Source organism: Pteropus alecto, unplaced genomic scaffold, assembly GCF_000325575.1.
Source record: "Pteropus alecto unplaced genomic scaffold, ASM32557v1 scaffold166, whole genome shotgun sequence".
In the NCBI taxonomy this organism is placed as follows: domain Eukaryota; kingdom Metazoa; phylum Chordata; class Mammalia; order Chiroptera; family Pteropodidae; genus Pteropus; species Pteropus alecto.
Genome location: NW_006439757.1, coordinates 6,966,772 through 6,989,304, shown reverse-complemented (window position 1 = coordinate 6,989,304; position 22,533 = coordinate 6,966,772). Strand labels below are relative to the sequence as shown.

Genomic DNA, 22,533 nt, shown 5'->3' with positions numbered 1-22,533 from the left:
GTTTTATTAAGTATTGTTTATCAAGTATACTCAAAGAGGAATTCAATATTTATAAATATGTTGATAATTATATTCTGTATTGATGCTTAGAAAATTAGCTATGGTTTAATATTTTTTTAAATTTTCTTTCAATCTACTTTTATTTATTTTTTCCTCAATACGTTTTTTATTGTTCTCTATATTTCTACTTATTTAATGTTGTGTAGGGCTGTATGAGTGAAAAAACAATCAGTATTTGTTATGATCGAGGGGATCGTAATTTATATTTGGAGATGCATTCTTACTATGAATGCAGTTGGCAATTGCTGGTAGTTTTGATTAGATCCATGGAGATTTCTTTGTGCTTTTTAATACTTCTTGATACATTTCTTCAATGTAGAATGCATTTTCTGATAACTTGCAATGTTAATTTTCACAGGTTAAAAGCAATAAGGATGTTTAAATGCTGGTCAGCTGTTTTGGTTCTTGGATTCATTTTTCTGGAGTCAGAAGGAAGGCCAACCAAAGAAGCAGGATACGTCCTTAAATCCTATCAACCTCAAATAAGATTGCGACACAAGGTATAGTCACCGTTATAAATTCACTCATGTGACTAGCAATTAGTAACCAAACTATTAGTTGTCTGGTTTATTATTCTCTCTGGAGCATTTATTTCAGACATTGCTTTCAGAATATAATTTTTGTATGATAAATGTACATTTGAAAACTTAAAATGGTAGTAATTTTGGAAATCTACAATTTTGAGCATGAAATACTGCTTGACAAAATATAGATCTGGCTCATTAATAAATATATTAATAAAGTTAAAAAGCAATAGTAATAGATTTATAAAAATGTAAATATGTTAAGACTTAATCAACTAGATAATTTCTATTATTTCCATATTAGTTTTAAGTTTAGAATTTTTAAACTAAAACAAAAGTGTTATGATCTTAAATTTGCCATAAAGATAAATAAAAAGGATGTCTATACTATGTGGAATTATACAGGTTGGCAAAGGATTAGTTTTTATAGAAATCATTAGACATTTTAATTTTATCAAAAATTATAATTTTGGGTTTTCTAATGTTGAGGAATAATTTATGTTAAATATTCTCAAGTATAAAATCAATTTACATTTAGACATTCTTTAAATTATATCGATGATATGCTTATAATAAATTAAGCTAGTGCTTTTATTTCAATAAAAGATCATGATACTGAAATAACATACTCAAATAAATCTTTATTAAATGAAACAAAAGTTTATAATACACTTTGGTTTTCATAGAAAGTAGAGAAAAGACAAAAATAACATGATAAATATGGGAGAAAATATATATTTTTAATTTCTTACACTAGTCTTAACACTTTTGAAATAATAGCTTTATTAATTTTTCTCACATTCGATACATGCCATTGGCATTTATATTGTGTATATTTTTGCTGAAATTCCTTCATAGTATTATAGTACTTTGATAAAATAGCTAACCTTTACTGGGATTTTTATGTGGCAGACACTGGCTAAGATCTTAAGCGTATTATTTTATCTTCGAAACAATTTTATGAAGATGTACCTATTTTCATTTTATAAACTAGAAGTTAAAATTCTTAGAAATGTTAAGGGATTTTTAGAATGCATACATTTATTAAATATATTAATTGTCTCAGGATAACATTCAGGGTATGTTTGATAGCCAAAAGAAAGAAAATAAGTAAAATGTAAAAGTTTTAATGTCAAATATCATTGTAGAAATTTAGTCATATATAAAAGTAATTAAGTTTTTAAACTTTCTAGTCTGGGTAAATACAATTGGAAAATTGACCTCGTTCCACTTCTTTTGATTGTCAGTCATATCCCCTACCTCATAGACTAATAATCGGTTTTATCCCAGCCCAAAGTTTAGAAATAATAACTCCTTTTTGAATGCTCTCATAACATATTATTAATACAGCATATTGTCTCATACTACTACTACACACCCAGTGAATATTTATTCTGTGCTGTGTGTCTGCCCTAAGTTATACATCTCAAGGTCAGAAACTGCCTTTCTAATCCTTTCATTTCTTTACCATGAACACGGTAGATACTGTTTAATTAAATCTCTGTGAGTCTTTACTTCTAGTTAGAAGTAATACATGATTGCTTGTATTTAAAAGCACAAAGGCAGAGAATATCATGGTGGTACATAACTTTCAAACAACTTGGGGCAGAGTTAAAATGAAGCTGTAAAAGGCATATTTTGAGTGAGTGTGTATGTGTGTATGCTTGTGCATGTGAAGGTGCATATTTAACAGGAATAAAGAAACACCCTAAGCTGTGCAAGCTCCCGTGAAAACCCCAGCGGATACTTCCCACTCACACTCAGTCCCCAACCTGACCACCGGGAACTACCTTTCCTACCCCAAGACCTTGAAGGTTAATCTCATTATAGCCTTCATATTTGTTTGTATCAGTCATTCTTTGGATTCCAGAAATGACTGGTCATCCTTTTTCCACTGATACTCATTCCAATTAAGCTCATATGCCACCTTATGGGTGAAGCTTCCCCAAACCATAATTGAAAGTGAAACAGCTATAAATGTGTCCTATCTCCCCTTTTTGATTTGTTTGAATCATAACTGGTCTCATAACCATTCTCAAGATATATATTTCAGTTATGTATTAGTTTGTTGGCTGTTTTCTTCTACTACAATGTAAGCTACTGTTCATCTTGCTGTACACCAGCACCTAGAACAGTGTTTGACATATGGTAAATACTCAACAAATATATATGGAATAAGTGACTCCAATTGCTGACTAAAATATATCTGAAATCAAGCTGATGTATATATTTGTATTACATAGTTAATTACATATTGTTGTATTATATAGTTAGTTATAGTTAATTGATATGTAATTATTATATAGTCAATTATAATTAATAAATTAGGCATAATTTTATTTTCTATCACTTTATCAGAGTAAAATAAACAGCAATACTTAAAACAATTTTATCTAAATTATTTTAATAACACTACATAAATTATTTCCTTTTATTTGTTATTTTAAAAGCTATATAGCTTTATTTAAATTGTAAAACATATAACTGTCTATATGTTTGTAAGACTGAGTGAATACATAAGGCGATTTCCATGTGGATTAGGTTTCAGTATTATTAAATATTAGTTATCGACCAGAAAACTACAAAATAAATAGTATCTTGATCTTGAATTCTGAGTAGCCATTTTCCATATTTTCCCCAGAGAACTGTTAGCACTTTGAATCTGAACAAATATATGTATAAAAGTCATTTTTACCAAATATTTGTGTGCCAACTGTATAACGAATCTTCTTTTGGGAGCAAAAAGTGAAATGTGAGACTTACTTGTGAAATAGACATAGATTTAAATATAAATGTGTATGTACATATTCATGAGGTTTGCAAATATATGTACACATAAATGTGATTGAAAATATATTTGTGTCTCAACATAAACATGAATAACATATAAACGTATTATGCTAATTATAGATATCTTAATTATAGTCCACAGTATGTGTCAGAGAGAGCGGATCATGTGTTTCATAAATGTGTTTATCCAACAAGCATTTATGGAATATCAAATGTAGGAATTTATTAGCACTGTAGTATTGTAAAATACAATTACCAAATTCAAATCCCCAAAGTAGTTATCTTATTTATTATTATTTTAAAATAAACAATGCCTACTAAGATGGTGCTAAGTGCTTTCACATACATTAATTCTTGTAACTTAATTCTACAGTAATTCTGGGATGCAGAGAATAGTATTTCTGTTTACCCAAATGACATTACTAAAACCTAGAGAGGTAAAGTGACTTTCCCAAGCACAAGAGAGAACAGACACAATCAATGAGATCAGTAAGAAGCAGATAAAAGCAAAGGTAGGCCAGAGATGGGGAAAAAAGATCAGGAAAAAAGTAAAGATGATGATGATGGTAAAGCAATATCACACTGACCTCAAGGAGAAACCTCTAATATTCTTTCAGATTGTTCCTTCAGCCCTTCCATAAGCACAAACAGTATTTCCATATTCATTTCTTGGCCGGGCTAAAATGAAGGTCTCCTGAAGGCTGCTGCAGCTCTGGTTTAGGCCAACTTCTCAGTGAGGATTCATTAGGAAGTGACAGTTACCACTGTGACTGCTGATCTCTAGCTAGAAATTTGGCTGTGAGCGTAGTGTTGTAACTATCCATTGCCGCGTGCATGTATTATAAAATCCCCAGAAGTCTCCCAAATTTTGAGCCATCGGTGGAATTGGTATACTCAAAACGACCTGTACAGAACTTAACAGTGTCATCATGCTTTTAGTATCTATTAGGTTTATTCTATACATTAGGTCATTAATTATATGAGTATTCCATGTGGTGAATGGTTTTATTGCTATTTTATAGATGAGGAAACCAGGGTTCACAAATGTTTAATACTTGTTTAATATCACGTACTGAAAACGTTAGGAAGCAGGATTTAGGATTTAATAAACAGAATATAAAACTTAATACAAGTTACACAACGAGTACTTTTTATGGCAGTTTGACCTGTGTGCCACACATTTCCTAGTCTCTCATTCTAATCACATGATAATAAGGCAGAATTTTATAACTTGGTCCCTTTGTGGTCAATGGACTTTGTGTCTAGTTCTGGCTAATGAGTTGCAAGAAATGCCATGGAATGTGACAATTGTAAAATCTGAACTCTCTTTTTCCTCTAGTATGGCAAACAGCATCTGTCCAAAGTAGTGGCTACTTAATTATCCTGTGTCTAAATAACTAGGATGAGTAAAACACCTGGGTAATTAGTGATTGTCTCGAAATGTAAAAGGAAGGAAAAACCTTAAGTTTTAAATCACTGCAATTTGGCATTTGTTAGTTATCTCAACATAGTCAATCCTCACCATTAAAGACAGAAATAGAACTTAAACGCATATCATATCACCTAACTGCAAACCCTGGGCTTCTTTTTCTGTACCATCTTGGCTTTCTGCTTAACTTCCGCTCTTTGGGCTTTTCTTACTCTTTTTAATCCATTATTCCCTTTTTTCCCCCTGAGTCATAATTTCTCATTATAATTTAACCTCCGGCTATATTTATAACCTTATAATATGTATGTACTAATATTTCGGCTTATTACCATATACCCTAAAGGGTTGACTATCAATCCTGTTAGGGTTTGTACAATATCGTATATCCTTTTTATTACCTATAGCAGTGATTACACTGTTTCATTGTTTGCTGAGGATGATAATCAAAGTCAAGCTTGGGAGGAAAATCTCAGGACGGTAGGAGTGTTCTCTGAGTATATCTAGTGGGACCACTGATAGACCTTAAAATGCTGACATCTTTATGTGATGAGAGAATGCTATGTCCAGCTTTATAATGCAGAGATATGCCTGCAAACTGAAATTGCCTTATGATTTCTTTACTTCCTAAATCAAATTGTTTGTCTATGAGAGAGTAGTTACTGTGCAAATAGGCTAAAGATTTCGCATGATTTAGTAAGTCCAGAGAGTGTTGCTATGCACCATAGAAAAGTATAATTCAAAAAAAGTCATTTGTAGGAGGTGACTTTTACTTTTAATATTAAAAAAAAAAAGGTAGATGTGGATTGGTGAAGAGTGGCAAGAGAAAACTCTATGGAAAAAGACAAAAACATTAAACAACACATCAAAACCATTGCTACTTAGAGGCTGGGAACCTTCAGGCAAACGCAGGAGCATTATTTCCTGACTGAGGAAAAGTTGCTCCATTCCATCTAAAATATCTGACTGCTTGCAGCATTTCAAGGGAAGTCCCTTTAAAACGTTAATATATTTTGTAGCATCTGAAGCAATCTGGACCACCATTTGAGAGCAGAAACTGTGGCAATGATGGCCGTGAAAGGCATAACAGTCAAAAAATTAATTAATTAAATGTTAAGGAATATACTAATTATTATATTGCTATATTATCCCATATATATATATATCATAATGGCTGAATATTATTAATTAATCTCAAATGTTTTTCTAACCAAGTAAATTATGTTTGAAAAATATGGACATTTTTGAAATTTTTTTCTAAGAAATGAAATCCCAGTATTAACTGACCCATTCCCATCCTCATTTTGAGATTGTGCAAGAACTATTGAAAAATAATTTAATAATATCAAAGTGCACATAATAGTTTCAATTTTTTTTATAACTAGGAAGAATGAATCTGAGAAATTTCATGAGTTTTAGTAAAAACTTTAAGAAGTTTAAGCAAAAATCAAAACAAAGATATTTGTTAAACTCTTTTCATTAGAAATGTTCTGAACTTACATTACTGATGGTGAAGATGCTTTCTTAGTGTTATAATTCTTTTAATATTAAAAAAAAAATGCCTGAAAGGGACTCTCTTTATATAACGATCATTCTAAATGCCTGAAAGGGACTCTCTTTATATAACGATGAATCTGTTGACAAGGGATTATTCTTCTGAGCTCCACTGTCCCATTTTCATCTCCCCAAATCCAATAGGATAGGAAAATTTGTAAGTAAGCTTTGTTTCAGTGAGTGACAGTATTGTAAAGAATTGTGAATAGTTTGAGATATTTTTCTCTTTTCAAGCTAATATGTTATCCTGCCTCACATAGTTTCGTGAAAAGTGACAAATGACACAAAACTCCTGGGTCAGAGATAAAGAATGATTTACTGTTCATAGCAATAGCAGTAGCCACAGTGTCAACATTTAAGCTAGTTCCTAGAGCCCAGTTTCCACAGGGCAATGTAGAGAGGGCCAGATTACAACAGCACACACCATAGGCTAAGTTACACAAGTTCTACAACTTGAAGGACGCCAGCTATGTTGTATGGACCATAGCATTTCTGTTCTTTACACCAGAGGAAGACATTTTCTTTTATTATACTGGACAGTAAGTAGTTCTGCTCTTTGCTCTGAATGGAGATAAAATCTCTGTTTTCTAAGGCTGTAAACACACTTGCCCTTGGGTCCGGAAGGAGTCATTATTTTTATGTTCCAAGGTTATTTGCTATATAAATATCCTTGAACAAATAGTCCAAAGCAAATGGCAGTCAGTGTTTCTGCTCATGAGACGTGAAGAAATACAAGGGACCTATGGAGGATTATCTCTCAATATGTGTTGAAAGTACCATTGTTAACAGGTCAGAATTGACATTAAGTAGATCTGTCTAATGTCAAAACTAAATGTTATGCATGTTTAAAATTGATTTAAAAACCAGGTACATGCTTAGAGCTTTATCTGACTTTTTGCCTAGTTAACTTTGTCTTTTCAAAACTTTACAAAAAACAAAAAAGTTTTGTTGCCTTTGCACATGTAGCTTGCATGTTAATTCGTTGGGAAAATTAGCATACAGTAGACTGAATCACTTTGCTTAATAAAAATAAGTCAATAAAGGGATATGATTGAGTTCTAAAATCCTCAAGATAGAGACCTATTATAGAAAATTGTTGTTTGATCCCTTTGAGAATGAATTTTCAAAGCAGTACTGTTACTACAGATGTGTAAGGTGGTATGCAAAAAGGATGCTCCTTTATAACTTTTGACCCTCAATTAAAATATTTTGATTAAAGCTTTGAGTAGTTATACCTTGAAAAAATAGAGCTGCTTTCCAGTGAAGATTTGAAATTTTGAAATATTCAAATTGTAATGCATTAGCATTCTATTTACACCTATTTAACAAAATATGACAAAGCAGTCAAATAAAATCAAATTTATTAAGTACATTAGAGCCAAACTTGTCAGGATTCTAGAAAACTCTTTTACTGCTCCAGCCTCGGGCAGACCTTATTGTGTCTGCTATTCGTTTATGGATTTTTAAGTGACTTCAGTCACAGAGCTTTCCCATACCCAAGTCAATAATTGAAAACAAAAAAAATTATCTTGATACTTGAAAAAAAAATATGGCTTTATTTCTGTTTTTCCCTGAGAAGTCATTGATCCTTTTACTGATAAAGAAGCACCAGATGGACTATTAAGACCTAGGTGCAGTTAAACAGTTTTTTCTTGGCTGTTCATTTTCTTTTGATTGACTTTCCAAAGCCTTCTTGTTTTTAAACATAGTTGTGTTTTCTCACCATTTCTGTGGAAAAGATAGTGCTAGATCATATCAGTTTGTTAAAGAAAAGCAGACTATTAACTCACTCATATCTACATTAATTAAGCACATTATGCTAACTTCTATTCAAAATATAAAAGTATGGTTGTTTTAACAGGTGAATTAAATAAAAATACATTTATCTAATCATTAATTATTAATATGTTGGAAAGCTATCATTTGCTTTCACTACTTCAATATGTAAATTAATTATAAGTTGTCCTGTACATTTTTCATTATTAAAATTCTATTGTGAATTCAATTAGCAAATCTTTGTATTATAAATGAAAGAAAATATCCTGATTTATGAGCTTGACATTTAGCATGTTTAAGAGATAAAAGCCCTGTAGTTTATAAACCACAGTTGAAAAGAATGGTATTGTTTTTAACTAATATAATACTACTTATTTCTGACATCGATTTCCCTGTATTTGAACAGAGAGTGTTTTTAGAGCTATAAGATAGTAGAAAATATTCAATAAAAATTTTAAAAATATAATACAGATGGGAACAGAGGGCCCAGAAAGCAAAGTTCTCTGGTAAAGATTACACAGGTACTTCTCAGGTACGATTCAATTTCTTGTCTTCCAAAACCGTTTTGTTTTCTTTTTACACACTGCCCCCCTAAATTAACACTTTTCTCCAAGTTCAGGTTTTATCAACAAGAAAGCATATGCACTCATTTTCTTCACAAATATTTATTAATTATGTACTACACACAAATACTGAGCAAGGTAATTCCAATTGAGTTCTTAAATACACATATTTAATTGCCAGTGATTTTTGGTGAAGCAAACATCTCAAATTAATTGATTGAAAACAACTCAAGACCTTATTTAAAAGTGCAGCAAGGGGACCATCCTTCAGAGAGAGCCAGTGTACAGTTTGCTTTATAGGGCCTAAGCCAACAGGAAAATAAATAGGGGTGACTAAGTATAAAAAGCATGCTTACTTAAGACATTGAACTAGTCACCGGGCTGACCGAAGGTAATAGCGAGTTTGTGAGCTGTATGGGTTAAGCAAACAGCCCATTTAGAGATGATGCTGTCAATCATTATTCTACCAATTGGTAGAATTAACCAATACAAAATGCGTTATTCGACGTACTGTTAGATATTGGTTACATATTGGTTACATATGCTAACAGAAATTCTGGCAATGTGGTTTTGTTTTCTCCTGAGGTAAGGGCCTCTTTTCTCTTTCTCAATTGTTTTTAATAGACTTTTTTATTTTTTATTTTTTAAGGGCAGTTCTAGGTTCGCAGAAAAATTGAGCTAAGAGTACAGCGAATTCCCAAATACCTGCCTCCTGGCACTACACCTACACAGCTTCCCCTACTTTCAACATCCTACACCAGTGTGGTATATTTGTTACAATCTGTGCACCTACGGATACATCATTATCACCCACCATCCATGACTTATTTTAGGGGTTCACTCTTAATGTTCTGCATCTCATAGATTTTGACAAATGTATAATGACCTGTATCACCATTGTAATATCATACAGAATAGTTTCATTATCCTAAAAATTCTTTGTGCTCTGTCTATTCATTCCTCCCTCGCCCATAACCCCCATTGATCTTTTTACTGTCTCCATAGTTTTACCTCTTCCAGAATGTCATTTAGGTGGACTCATACAGTATGTAACATTTATCAATTGGCTTCTATTTTAATAATAGTATGCACTTAACTTCCTCTATATCTTTACATGGTTTGACAGCTCATTTACTTTTATAGCTGAATAATATTCCCTGCCTGGATATACCACAGCCCATTTATCCCTTCACCTAACAGAAAGACTTATTAGCTCGATTTTGGCATTTATAAATAAAGTTGCTATCAACATCTGTGTGCAGATTTTTGTGTGGACATACATTTTTAGCTCACTTGAGCAAATACCAAGGAGCATAATTGCTGAATTGTATGGTAAAAATATGTTCAGTTTTGTAAGAAATTGCCAAATATCTTCCAAAGTGGCTGTACCATTTTGCATTGCCATCAGCAAAGAACAAGAGTTTCTTTTGACCCACATTCTTGCCAGCATTTGGTGTTGTCAATATTTTGGATTTTAGCCATTCTTTAGATAAGTAGTGGTATCTCATTATGGTTTTAATTTGGAAGTCACTGAAGATATATGATGTTTAACATATTTTCAATGTTTATTTGCCATCTTTATATCTTCTTTGATATAGGTGTCTGCTCAGGTCTTTTGCCCATTTTATAATTGGGTTGTTAGTTTTTTTATTGTTAATTTTTTAAAAATTTATCATATATTTAGAATAACATTTCTTTATCAGATGTGTCTTCTGCAAATATATTCTTCCTGACTATGGCTTGTCTTTTCATTCTCTTGACATTGTCTTTTGCAGAGCAAGGATGTTTAATTTTAGTGCAATTTAGCAGTATTTCCTGGATTGTGCCTTTGGTGTTGTATTTTATAAGTCATTGCCATACTCAAGGTCATCCAGGTTTACTCCTGTGTTATCCCCGAGAAGTTTTATAGTTTTGCATTTCACATTTAGATTCATTTTGAGTTAATTTTTACATAAGATTTAAGGTCTGTGTCTAGATTAATTTTTTTACATGTGGATGCCCGATTGTCTCAGCACCATTTGCTAAAAAGGCTATTTTTACTTCATAGTATTTCCTTTGCTCTTTTGTCAAAAATCAGTTGACTGTATTTATGTGGTATGGTCTGGACTCTGTACTCTTTTCCATTGATTTATTTGTCTGTTTTTTCACCAATACCACACTCTCTTGATTATTGTAGCTTTATAGTTAGTCTTAAGTGGGATAGTGTCATTTCTCCAAGCTTGTTCTTCTCCTTCAATATTGTGTTTACTATTCCGGTTATTTTGCCTCTCCAAATAAACTTTAGAATTATTTTGGCAATATTCTCAAGATAACTTGCTGGAAGTTTGGTTTGGATTGCATTAGAACAATAAATCAATTTGGGAACACCTGATATCTTGATGATATTAAGTCTTCCTCTTCACGAACATGGGGTATCTCTATTTATTTAGTTCTTTTATTTTGTCTATCAGAGATTTGTAATTTTCTCATATATATCTTTTGTTAGATTTATATTTAAGCATTTCATTTTGGGGAGGTGCTAATAAAAATGGTATTGTGTTTGTTATTTCAAATTCGACTTGTGCATTACTAGTGTAAAGAAAATTGATTTACTTTTATATATTAACCTTGTATCTTCAAAACTTGCTATAAATCACTTACTAGTTCCAAGAGTTATTTTGTCAAATCTCTCAAATTTTCTACATAGTTAACTATGTCATCTGCAAACAAGACAGTTTAATTTTTTATTCTCAATTTGTATACCTTTTATTTTCTTTTCTTGTATTATTGCATTAGTTAGGCCTTCGAATATGGTATTGAACAGGAGTGGTGAGAGAGGATATCTTTGCCTTGTTCCTGATCTTTGCTTGAAAGCTTCTAGTTCTTTACAATTAAATATAATGTTAGGTCTTTTGCTTTGTTTTAGATATTCTTTATCAAATTGAGAAAGTTCTCCTTTATTCCCACTTTACGGAGTGTTTTTATCATGAATGTGTGTTGAATTTTGTCAAATGTTTTTTCTCTATCTATTAATATGATTATGTGATTTTTCTTCTTTACCCTGATGATGTAATGTATTACAATCACTGTTTTTTTTTTTTTTTTTTTAATGGTGAATCAATTTGTATACTCAGGATAAATCCCACTTGTTCATGATATATAATTCTTTTTATACATTGTCAAATTCAATTTTCTAATATTTTTTGAGGATTTTTATATCCATGTTCATGAGAGATATTGTTCTGTAGTTTTCTTGTAATGTCTTTGACTAGTTATTATTTTAAGGCCTCTTAGAATGAGTTAAGAAATATTCCTTTTGCTACTATCTTCTAGGAGAGATAGTATAGAATTGGTATAATTTCTTTTGTAAATATTTGGTAGAATTTACCAGTGAACCAATCTGGGCCTGGCACTTTCTGTTTTAATTATCAATTCAATTTTATTAACACATATAGATCTATTCAGATCATTTATTTCTTTTTTTGTGAATTTTGGCAGACTGCGTCTTTCAAGATATTTGTACATATCATCTAAATTATTTTAAGTGTAGGCATAGAGTTCTTCATGAGGTCACCCAGTCATTTTTAAAAATTCTTATTATGATGAATGTTTTAATGACTTCAGTTATTGAAAATTTCCTATGGTTTGGAGTAATTAAATAAAGATCAGACACTGAAAGGTCCAAATAATATAATATTTTTTAAAAATAAAGTTTTATTAACTGCCAAGTTTATATAGTTTTAGGATATTTTGCCTTAAAATTAAGTTTATATAAATTTTCTATAAAGATCTCATAAAAACTAGTGTTCTGACAATAACACAAATATAAAATAACAAATTTTTAAAATATATGTTTTGAGTATTATAAACATTTTTTCTTAATATGAGGGTTTAGGAAATTCTTAAAGGGGATTAAGTTTTTCTTATATTTTATTTTTCCAAAATTTTAGAATAAAATTTTAAATACATAGCAAATTTGAATGAATTTTACAGTAAACACCCATCATATCCAAGATCTAAACATTTTACTATCCTTGTTTTTAACATAGATATGTGTATATATTTGTGTGTATATATACACATCCTTCTTTCCATTTATTGACTGACTTATTTATTTCAAATTATAGACATTAACTCTTCTTTCTTAAATAGTTGGATATATATATATATATATATAAATTTTTTTTATATAATTAGAGTTTAATATTTATTTAGTATTTTTTTCTCTTGATATATATTTTACATACAACAGAAAACTCAGGTCTGTGTTTTTATTCTTTGAATTTTGGCAAAAGTATACATTTGTATAGCAGACATCAAACTATAGCTGTATCAATTTATAGAATGTCATCGTCCCCTAAGAAATTTCCCTCATGCTTATTCGCTATCAATTTCTGCCCCTGTTCTATCTGAGGCCACCAATGTTCTGATATTTTTCACCATAATATGAAGACAATAAAACGAGTCCACATTTGGAAAGAAGTTTGAAATGCTAAATAATAATTAAAAGCTATAAGTCTAACACAAATTAGATATGACTAAAATAATGCTATATTTTATTACAATATACCCGAAGTTATATATGTACATGTATACATATTTATATCATGTATGTATATTCAGAATTACATATATTATTCTAAAACATATTTACTTCACTTATATTTCATTGCTAAAACAATAGAAATTCATCTACTGCAGTTAGTTTATGAGCCACTAAAGTTAATCAGTCACACCCAATTTAAGATCTAAAGCAGTATTTCCCTAGTTTATCATCTCTATAACTCACTTCTCTGAGAAGATTAATGATATGCAAGCCAGAAATGGCAGAAATAACATTGAAAAGAAGATATTAAAACTCCAATCAGGAAAGGAAAGAGTAAAAGAACATATAACTATTGTAATGAATAAAAATTTCTCTTGTTTTATCACATTATATTAAAGTTTTAACATCCTAAAAATAAACTAATATTTTATCTTTGAAGAATAAGAAAGTAAAAGATATTCAATTCTACTGAGTTCTACATTCCTGTTGGTACTATAAGCTATGACAAGTGTTAATATAGCTTCAACAATATGTCACTCATTGTATCAATTTCATTTCATCAGATGAATAGTGTTTGCTTTTTATATTTTTGTATTTATATTTTATTTTAAATTTATTGATATTTAAGAGATATATGTGAATATTTTTTCAACTCATACTAAGCTTGTTCTATTTAAGCAATATTATATTGAAAGAATCTAAGGCTACATTGCTTGCCCACAGAACTATTTCTTATGAATAAAGAAATACATTAATCAAGTATTAGAGATATAAGGGCAAGAATATGAGTGACTGCACCAGATTACTAGTTTTCATCCCATTTTATGCTTAGCTTTAAGGTTCCATGGATGTGAATAAGATATAATACAGAAAAATTAAAGGAAAGCAGAAGGATGAGCAGAAAGCCCTCTTGATTTTACTCCCACTTCACCTAAAGCATTTCTGATTTTGATATATAGTTTGATTCATAAAAGTTTTGAATAAAATATTTCATTTGCTTAATAAAATTTAAAATATTAGAATGGATGGTCTTAATTACTTAGTGATTTTGTGAATTATAGTTTAGATAGTTCCAAAAATCAAATTTATCCCCAAAAGATGAAGACTAGCTACAACTAGATATAGGCATATTTTTTTTTTATTAATTGAGAACAATGCTAAAAGTCTTTGCATGAGATAAATTAAAACATTTTGGAAGCATAATTGCTTTTATTTAGACATTTTTTACAAAAGTGTCAATCAAAGTAAAAGTTGAAATGTATCTTATTTGTCTACCGGTCTAATATCTTCAATTTGCTAATGAAAAACTTAGGTCCTCATTTTTATGGGCCCAAGTTGCCAAAATCAAATGGTGATAGATTTGGGAATAAAACTCCGGTTTTCTAACAAAGTGTAGGTAGGGAACAACACTTTAGTAATATCTTTTCTGATATGTTTTTTTTAAACACTCTAGCAAAAACCTTACATATATGTACAAATATTTCCTTTGCTAGCCTGTTTCTACCAATTCTACTGGGTTTAGAGATCCTTTTTAGAAACTTTTTCCTCAACACTGGATATTTCATATAACTATGTGTTCTCAAAAAACAAAAGGAATACCTTTTAATTCTCACTGTAAAATCACAGCCATTATTTAAGTTCTTCATTATAATAAAATACATCCCCTTTAAACATAAATAGTATTGGGTTTCTTGCTATAATTCAAAACCTTATTTTTCTGTCAAGAGTCCTCCTCTTTGGTAAACTGTTCCTCAAGATCTTATATCAATCCTTATGATTGATATAATAAAGTCTTATTGACTCCTGAGAAGTTTATATTCATTGTCTTGAACACATTATTTCTGTGAAATGTTCTGCTGAAAATGGACTGTAATGACCAAGTCATTTAAAGAAAACTGCATATTATGCTCTTGTAGAAATCCACAAATCACAAGCTCATATTAAAGTCTGAGAAATATCCTAAACTTTGCTTAACCTAGAATTTCCCAACTAAATGGACTAGAGAAAAATTCGAACACCTTCGTATCTGGGAAATACAATTTGGGAAACTCTGCTCCAATGGCTTTTAAAATCAATCCTGCTGTATACATCAACTGACTTTGGCTTCTCTGGAAACTAACAATCTTAAAGATCTGACATAGTATCATTATATAGCTATAAGTAATAAAGTATTATAAATAAATTTGGTGCTTTTTAGTCAATCTCTTTTTTAGGTTTTTTGTTTTTTGTTTTGTTTTTTTTTAGAAAAAGAATATTGATGTTAGATTTAAGAATCACGATACAGGATTTAAGTTACTTGCTGACCGTGTATAAAACACCATTTCTCAAATTTTGCTATAAGTAACTAGTGTTAATACATCACCAAAAATGTTGAGATGCATCAATTTTTAAATTTTTAATTGAGGTAACTTAGATACTGTAAAGTACATGGATAATCATTGTACATTTAAATACATGTTTCCATATGTATACAATTGCAGCTTCACCACTCAGATTATTATATCTGAAAAGTCCCTTTGTCACTTCTAAACAATACCATCTTCTGAAGGTAACCACTAATGCATATTTTCACCATAAATTGGTTTTGCTTTAAACTTCATATAAATGAGATCCTATTGTCGGTCTTCTTTTACGTATGATTTGCTTTCTAAACACTGTGTCTATGGTACTGTTGAAGGTAGTGGAAATATAGTTTTTATTATAATGTACTATTACATGAAATTCACAATTGGTTATGCATTCTCTTATTGATGAGTATTTGAATTGTTTTCATTTTGGACTATTATGACATTTTTGTATATGCATTTTGTTGGACATATACACTTATATCTCTTGGAGTGTAATCGTAAGGTCATAAGGTTGGTATATGTTTAGCTTTAATAGATAATTCCAAAGAGTTTCCAAAATGTTTGTGCCAGCATATTTGGTTTTGTAAAATATTCAGAATGGCTCTTAGAATTATTTAATTCTAGATTTTTTTTGTCTACCTAGATAGAAAGAAATGAGATGTAGGCAGATGTTATTGCTGCTGTTGACAAATGTTGAGCAAAACAGTTACAGAAGATTAAACGAATGAATACTCATCTTTCAAGAGAAAAAATACTAAAATTAAGACTCTAAAATTTCTTAATAAGTCCCTTTTTGAAAGCTTAATACAATGTGGATTTCTATGCAATATCTGATAAAAAAAAAAGATCATTCTTCAATTATGAATTTACTCTACTGATAAATAAATCATAGAAGTTTATAATTTAAGTTATTCTCTAATATATTTTCCTCTTTTGACATGTAAGGAAACTTAGTGATTATCAGTTTAAACTCCTTATAGCTTTTTATAGATAACATAAATGACAAAGGTCCTAATTAGTTATTTAAAACAAAACAGCCTCTCAGGTATGGTATTTCATTTTTATAGTCTTTAAAATAAGGTACTTGAAGAAGCTTCCTTCTCTCCTCACTAGGACTGAATTCAACATTTTATTTTTGTAATGTTTACTGATAATTAGGAAAAGATTTTGCTATAGAAAACTTCATTTCTCTGAAAGAGGGCTTTCCACTAGAAAGTATAACACTTTATATCAGAGAATTTTGAGATTTCTCAACCGACATTTGACTCATTAATTGTAGTCTTCGGAGTGGTCCAGATTTTTCAGAAATGAAAAATTAGCTAAGAATCTAAGAATAGTAAAACAATGACAGAATCAACAAAGCAAAATAAAAAAGCACTGCCATACTTCAGTGGTTTTTATTTATATTAATTGGAAAACCAGTCTTGTTTCATCATGTTTTTTCACCTGTACTTCTAGTACATTACAATGTTAAGTGATTAATCACTTAATCACTTTATGAATATCTTATTTTTTTCATAATCTTATTACTATTAATTATAGAGACTTGCTGAACTTAGCAGTTTATTGAAATTACTTAAGCTTATCAGGTACAAGCCCTTATGGCACTGGAAGACACAGGTTCAGCTGTCTTTTGAATTATGTGCCAACTGCTAGAATTACAAAGTTTCTAAATGAAGCTAATGTAGTTTTTTTGTTTGTTTGTTCGTTTTGTTTTTTAACTTATCAAATTGTAGAAAATGATTGTCATAATCAGCTTTGGCTGCTGTAACAAAAATACCATAGATGGGATGGCTTAAGTGAAAACAGTTATTTGTCAAAATTCTGAAGGCTGGAAGTCAAATATCAAGGTGCCAGTAGATGTGCTGTCTGGTTAAAGCACTCTAACTGGTCCGTAGATGGCAGCCTTCTTGCTGTATCATTACATGGCCAAGAGAGGGCTAGAGGAAGCAAACTCTCTCGTTTCCTCTTACAGGAGCAACAATTCCATTTATGAGGGCTCCATCCTTATCACTTAGTTACCTCTCAAAGACTGCATCTCCAAGCGCCATCACATTTGGGAATAGGCATCAACAGATGAATATTGGGAAACATAAACATTCAGTCCACAGCAATGATCTTAAATTTACTCATTTCCACGTTGTGTTATTACTGGTATCAGGAATATAAAGCAGGTCAAAGATTGCTGGCAACAAAATGACCATCTGCTGGGAATTTTATCTCTTACTGGTTATAAATTATAACAGATACTACTGCCTCTCAACAGAAAGCATATATTTAGTGTCTTCATGATAAAACACTACATAAATGTGCAAAAAAAAAGATTTTATATTTCTGTTAAACATTTCTTTTTAATGATTTAAGAATATACCAAGAACTGAAGGTATAAACTGACTCTAAGGGCCTCTAAAACAGTGGTAATACATCTTGACTGCATATTAGAATCTAGGAGCAAATATAAATGCAGATTTCTGGTCCATTCCCTTAGAAAATTAAAACAGAGCTTCTGGGATTGAGCCCTGAACATAAGATATATATATATATCTTATATATATATATAAGATAATATATATAAAAGTTCCTGTATTATTCTAAAGTGAAGTTAGGGTAAATAACCACTACATTAATTGCTAGAATTCTGTATCAAAGAGTTAAATATTAAAAAGCCATAAGAATATTTATTTCAAAGAATATTTGTTTCAAGGAATATTTGTTTCAAAAACAATATTAAATATTTTTTAATTTAGAAATTATAAATAATAAGTCATATAATAAGACTATATGAAGAAGGAATATGGAATTCTCAAATCTATACAGATTTTTCAATATTTCTAAATTTTAAAAAGATCTACACCTAAAATATACATATATCTGTATAAAATATACATATATGCATAACATGTAATTTAAATGTAACTGATAAAAAAAGTTTCATATAAAAGGAAACCCACTTTGGTGAAAACTTTATGGTAGTTGTAAATGTTTTTTTTTACTGTTGCAATTTTTGGAAGATCAAAAATAATAATAATAATAATAATAATAATGCAACAATATTAAGCAGATAGAATGTAAATGTGTGACATATGAGGTGGGTGGTTGACTATAATATGTACATAATATTAGCAGTGGAAAAATCACACCTATACTTTGTCCAGCCATAAGCAAGTTCTAGAAGAATGAACCCCAAACAAATAATAAAAACAACTTCCAGAGGGAATGTTTGAATCATCCCTTTAATTGCTGAGTTGTCTGGGGAAAGATGATTACAAACTTTTAATGACATCTTATGGTGAAAGAAGTCCCAGAAGGATCCAACACCTTTGTTCAGGCCAGGTTGGATCTGTTTATAGTTAAGAAAATATATTTGTTTTAAGCCACAACTGATAGAAGTTGAAGATTATAAAGCAAGATTTCTATTTAAGACTTAGCTATTTGAAATCTCCCAGTATCGATATATTTTTATTTAGATATGTATTAATGCAGAGATTTCAACAGTATATAGTACTTACACATTCAAGGTGATAGATACTGTATCAAGCAAAAAACTTGAGGTAAATCTGGGTACAGTGGAAGTGCATAGGATAGTCATTCAACCTGGTCTCAGGGAGTGGGATAAGTAAAGAAAAAACTTAGCTGAAACTTGAAATACAAAATGTTGCTGTTACTTAGTAAAAAGAAGGGATAAAAGTGTTCTAAGTAAGAGGAAAGACATATATTCAGAGACTCAGAGAATAAGTTTAATATTTTCAAGGATTAAATGTTTTCAACATATAGGAAAATAAGAAGAGGCAGTTACTCAGCTTAAAGAGATGAGAAGCGAAGAGGTAAAGGAGGGTACCTACCATAAACGATTGTACAACTTTTGGATATTATTCTAGGAATTACAAGGAGCCAATGAAAAGGGTTTAAAAGGAAGGAATAATACCAAGTTTGTAATTTTATACACCTTATATGTTAATAAAATATTTTGGTACATTTTAATGAAACATTATTTTGTAAAGAAGCAAACTTTTACCATGCTTCAGTTAATCATACTTTAGAAAGGCTAGCTATTCTGCACAATAATCTGAAGTACAAATCGCACTGTTATCTAGGTAGAAGCGAAACCCTCTTGAAAATTAGCAATAATACTACAAACCCACTACCTTAAGGCAGTGGTTCAGAAACTGTGGTCCTAACCCTATCGGCATCCCATGGAAATGTGTTAGAAATGTGAATTCCCAGATCTCACCCAGAACTACTAAATCAGCCTTCTTGATAATTCTGACTCATGATAAAATTTGAGAACTACTGCCTTAAGGGAAAAGCATGAGTCAAAATATTTCAGTTTTCTTTATTTGAAGATTTAAACATAAAAATAGATCCCTTTTTACCCCAAATTAAATGAAAATTTCTAATAATAGGTATCTACAAATTTTAATTATCAGTGCTCCTTTTAACATAAGGTAGTTGGCTTACAGTATATTATGTCTTTGGATATGTTAAAAATCACCTAGTTTTCCAGATGATTGTGTTTTTTGATTGAATATTTTCAAATATGACTATTAAAGTCAGTCACCTTATAGTAAGTTACTTTGAGCAACTTGCAAGCACCTATAAGTAGATAAAACTCTTCATTGAAGATTTGAATACACATTATTTTTACATTAAAATGTATGTCCTTATAGCTTTCAATTACTGGTCCTAATTCAGCACTGTGGAATATTCATAAAATCTTTAATATCCTTTCCACAGAGAAGCCCTTGAAATAGTTGAACATGGCTGTCATTCTCTGAAATGCTCCATTCCTCAAGCTGAAAACCTCCAGTTCTATTAGCCATTATTCATATGACTTGACATCAAGTCCCTGTGCCTTCTTAATTACTCTGTTAATGCAGCCCATTGTGTTCCTTCTCTGTGAAGGGTGATGCCTGGAACACACTCTGTTCTCAGGAGTGATCTTCCTCCAACTAAGCTCAAACTTCCTTCTGGATATGACATTTGTGTCAAAGTACTTAAGTTATCAATGACAAATTAGTTGTTTCTTTCCCCCCCTTTTTTTTTCCATCTTATTAAAGATGACTCACATTGGGTACTCCAGAATCTACAAACTAAAATTTTTAACAAAATGTTTTTGTTTTTCAGTTTTTTTTTTTTTTTGAAGGGGAGGAAGAAATGTTTTTTTCCCACTACGTTGTTAAGTCAGGCAATTTTTTTGTGAATTTGTTGGACTCTGTGTATTGAGAGTTAAACCAGTATCTTACCTTTATTTTTTTATTAAAGATCAAAAATCCCTGTTTTATTCATTTTTTCCACTGTGATTCATGTTATTCTCAAATCAATATGTCATTTTGTATATACTTATCTAAGACAATGATCACAATTTAGAAAATGTTGATATAATTGTAGATATTGAAAGTGTGAATGATTATTAAATAGATGCAAGGACACTTAATTGTTCTAGAATCGACCCATGTAATTCAGCATTCCATAATGATATCATAAAAAGGAAGTGTTCAATATTTTACTGAAGTGAAGATCTACTCTATCTCTCCTTGTGATAACTTTCAAAAGGGGAAATAAAAAATCATTATATGTTGATTTCCACTTAACCAATCCATTCTACTTTCTATAGACGCAGCTCTTGTGTGTGTAAGGCATGCCATTCAGTAACTGCTTTTGAAAATTTGTTTGAAAATAATTTAAAGTCTTCCTTCTGTGATTGATAAATATGGGCTTTTTTTTTTTTTTTTTTTGGAGGAGGAGTAGTGGGGAGGATGAAATTCATTTAAACCATGAAATCTGAACTATATCGAAATAGGGATATTCAGTCTTTATAATCCCTTTAGTCTTCCTGGGCTTTTACCTGTTACCAATATTTTTCTAAGGTTTTATTATCTTTGTGAAAGCCAAACAAAGCAAAAGCAAACTAAAGATTTTTTTCTTTTCTGCATGGCAGTCATAAAGATAACAGACTTGTTATTTGCTTTTTCTCCCCAAATGCAAGTAAAAGTATAATCCAATAAATAGCCAAAGAGATTTATGTTCAACTTAACTTTCATTAATTGGAATAATTGTACATAAGCCACTCTAAGATATTATCATTGCAGAGTTTCAATTAGGCAGAATTTGAATTACTTTTTTTTTTTTCATTCAGAGATAAGGTAGTCATGATGGTGAAAATCATGGAGATCTGCAGAGTTCTGAAATCTCTGAATTGCTGTTTTATATACTCACAATGCTGCATTTCTTCACAGATTTCCTCAGATTTGGTCATCAGTAAATTAAGTCCTTGTGGATACAAATAGAAATTTCTATCAGAAGCAAATTATCACTTTAAAATATTCAAAAAATAGTCTTCTTGGTAATTACAAAATAATATGGTATTATTTACATACTCAAATTTAACCAAATATTTAGAGACTTGATTTCAACCATAGAACATTGCTAAAATACTCACTTCATCTTTTAAAATCTAAAATTATGTTATTATTTTCCTAAAGGGAAGTGTTTGTTGAATGCAGAGGAATGAAGTTTTAAGCTCTTTGAAAAAGGATAAAAATCTATAGCTCTCAGATCAATAAACATTTTGAAAGACATAGGAAAACCAAAAGAGGAAAATAACCACCCCCCAGGCAAAATACATTTGGATTAAACCACAAAGATTGCCAAAAATTCAGCATTTAAAAAAATGTAATAAAAAGAGATTTACATTTCAGAGAGTATCAGTTTTCAAAAGCATCCCACAGAGATATAATACTTTAAAAAAATAATAGCATGCTACATATTTATTATGCTAGAACTGAAAGTTTTATAAATATCCTATATATTGTTAATGTTACCAGTAGAATACTAGGTCAGGACATAAATGAATGAACAAATTCCATGATTGAAATTGAAGTTACAGAAACAACAGCATAAATAAGTGGGAGGGTGTGGTTATAAGAGGAAATGGGGGGAAAGGAGAGAGAAAGAGAAAATATAAAAG

The 22,533-nt window shown here is 30.4% G+C and overlaps 1 protein-coding gene across 3 annotated transcripts in view; it reads left to right on the top strand.

Annotated features, from left to right (window-relative positions):
- The first annotated feature begins 422 nt into the window (after positions 1-422).
- The window catches only part of FSTL5 (follistatin like 5), a 498,432-nt gene continuing 476,321 nt past the window's right edge, over positions 423-22,533 (top strand). For 2 of the 3 annotated variants that reach the window (XM_006917006.2, XM_006917005.2), the window contains exon 1: positions 423-560. In XM_006917006.2, coding sequence (XP_006917068.1) covers positions 435-560 — 126 coding nt within the window. In that variant the 5' untranslated portion in view covers positions 423-434. The remainder of the gene's footprint in view (positions 561-22,533) is intronic. The other variant, XM_006917004.1, reaches the window with a different exon arrangement.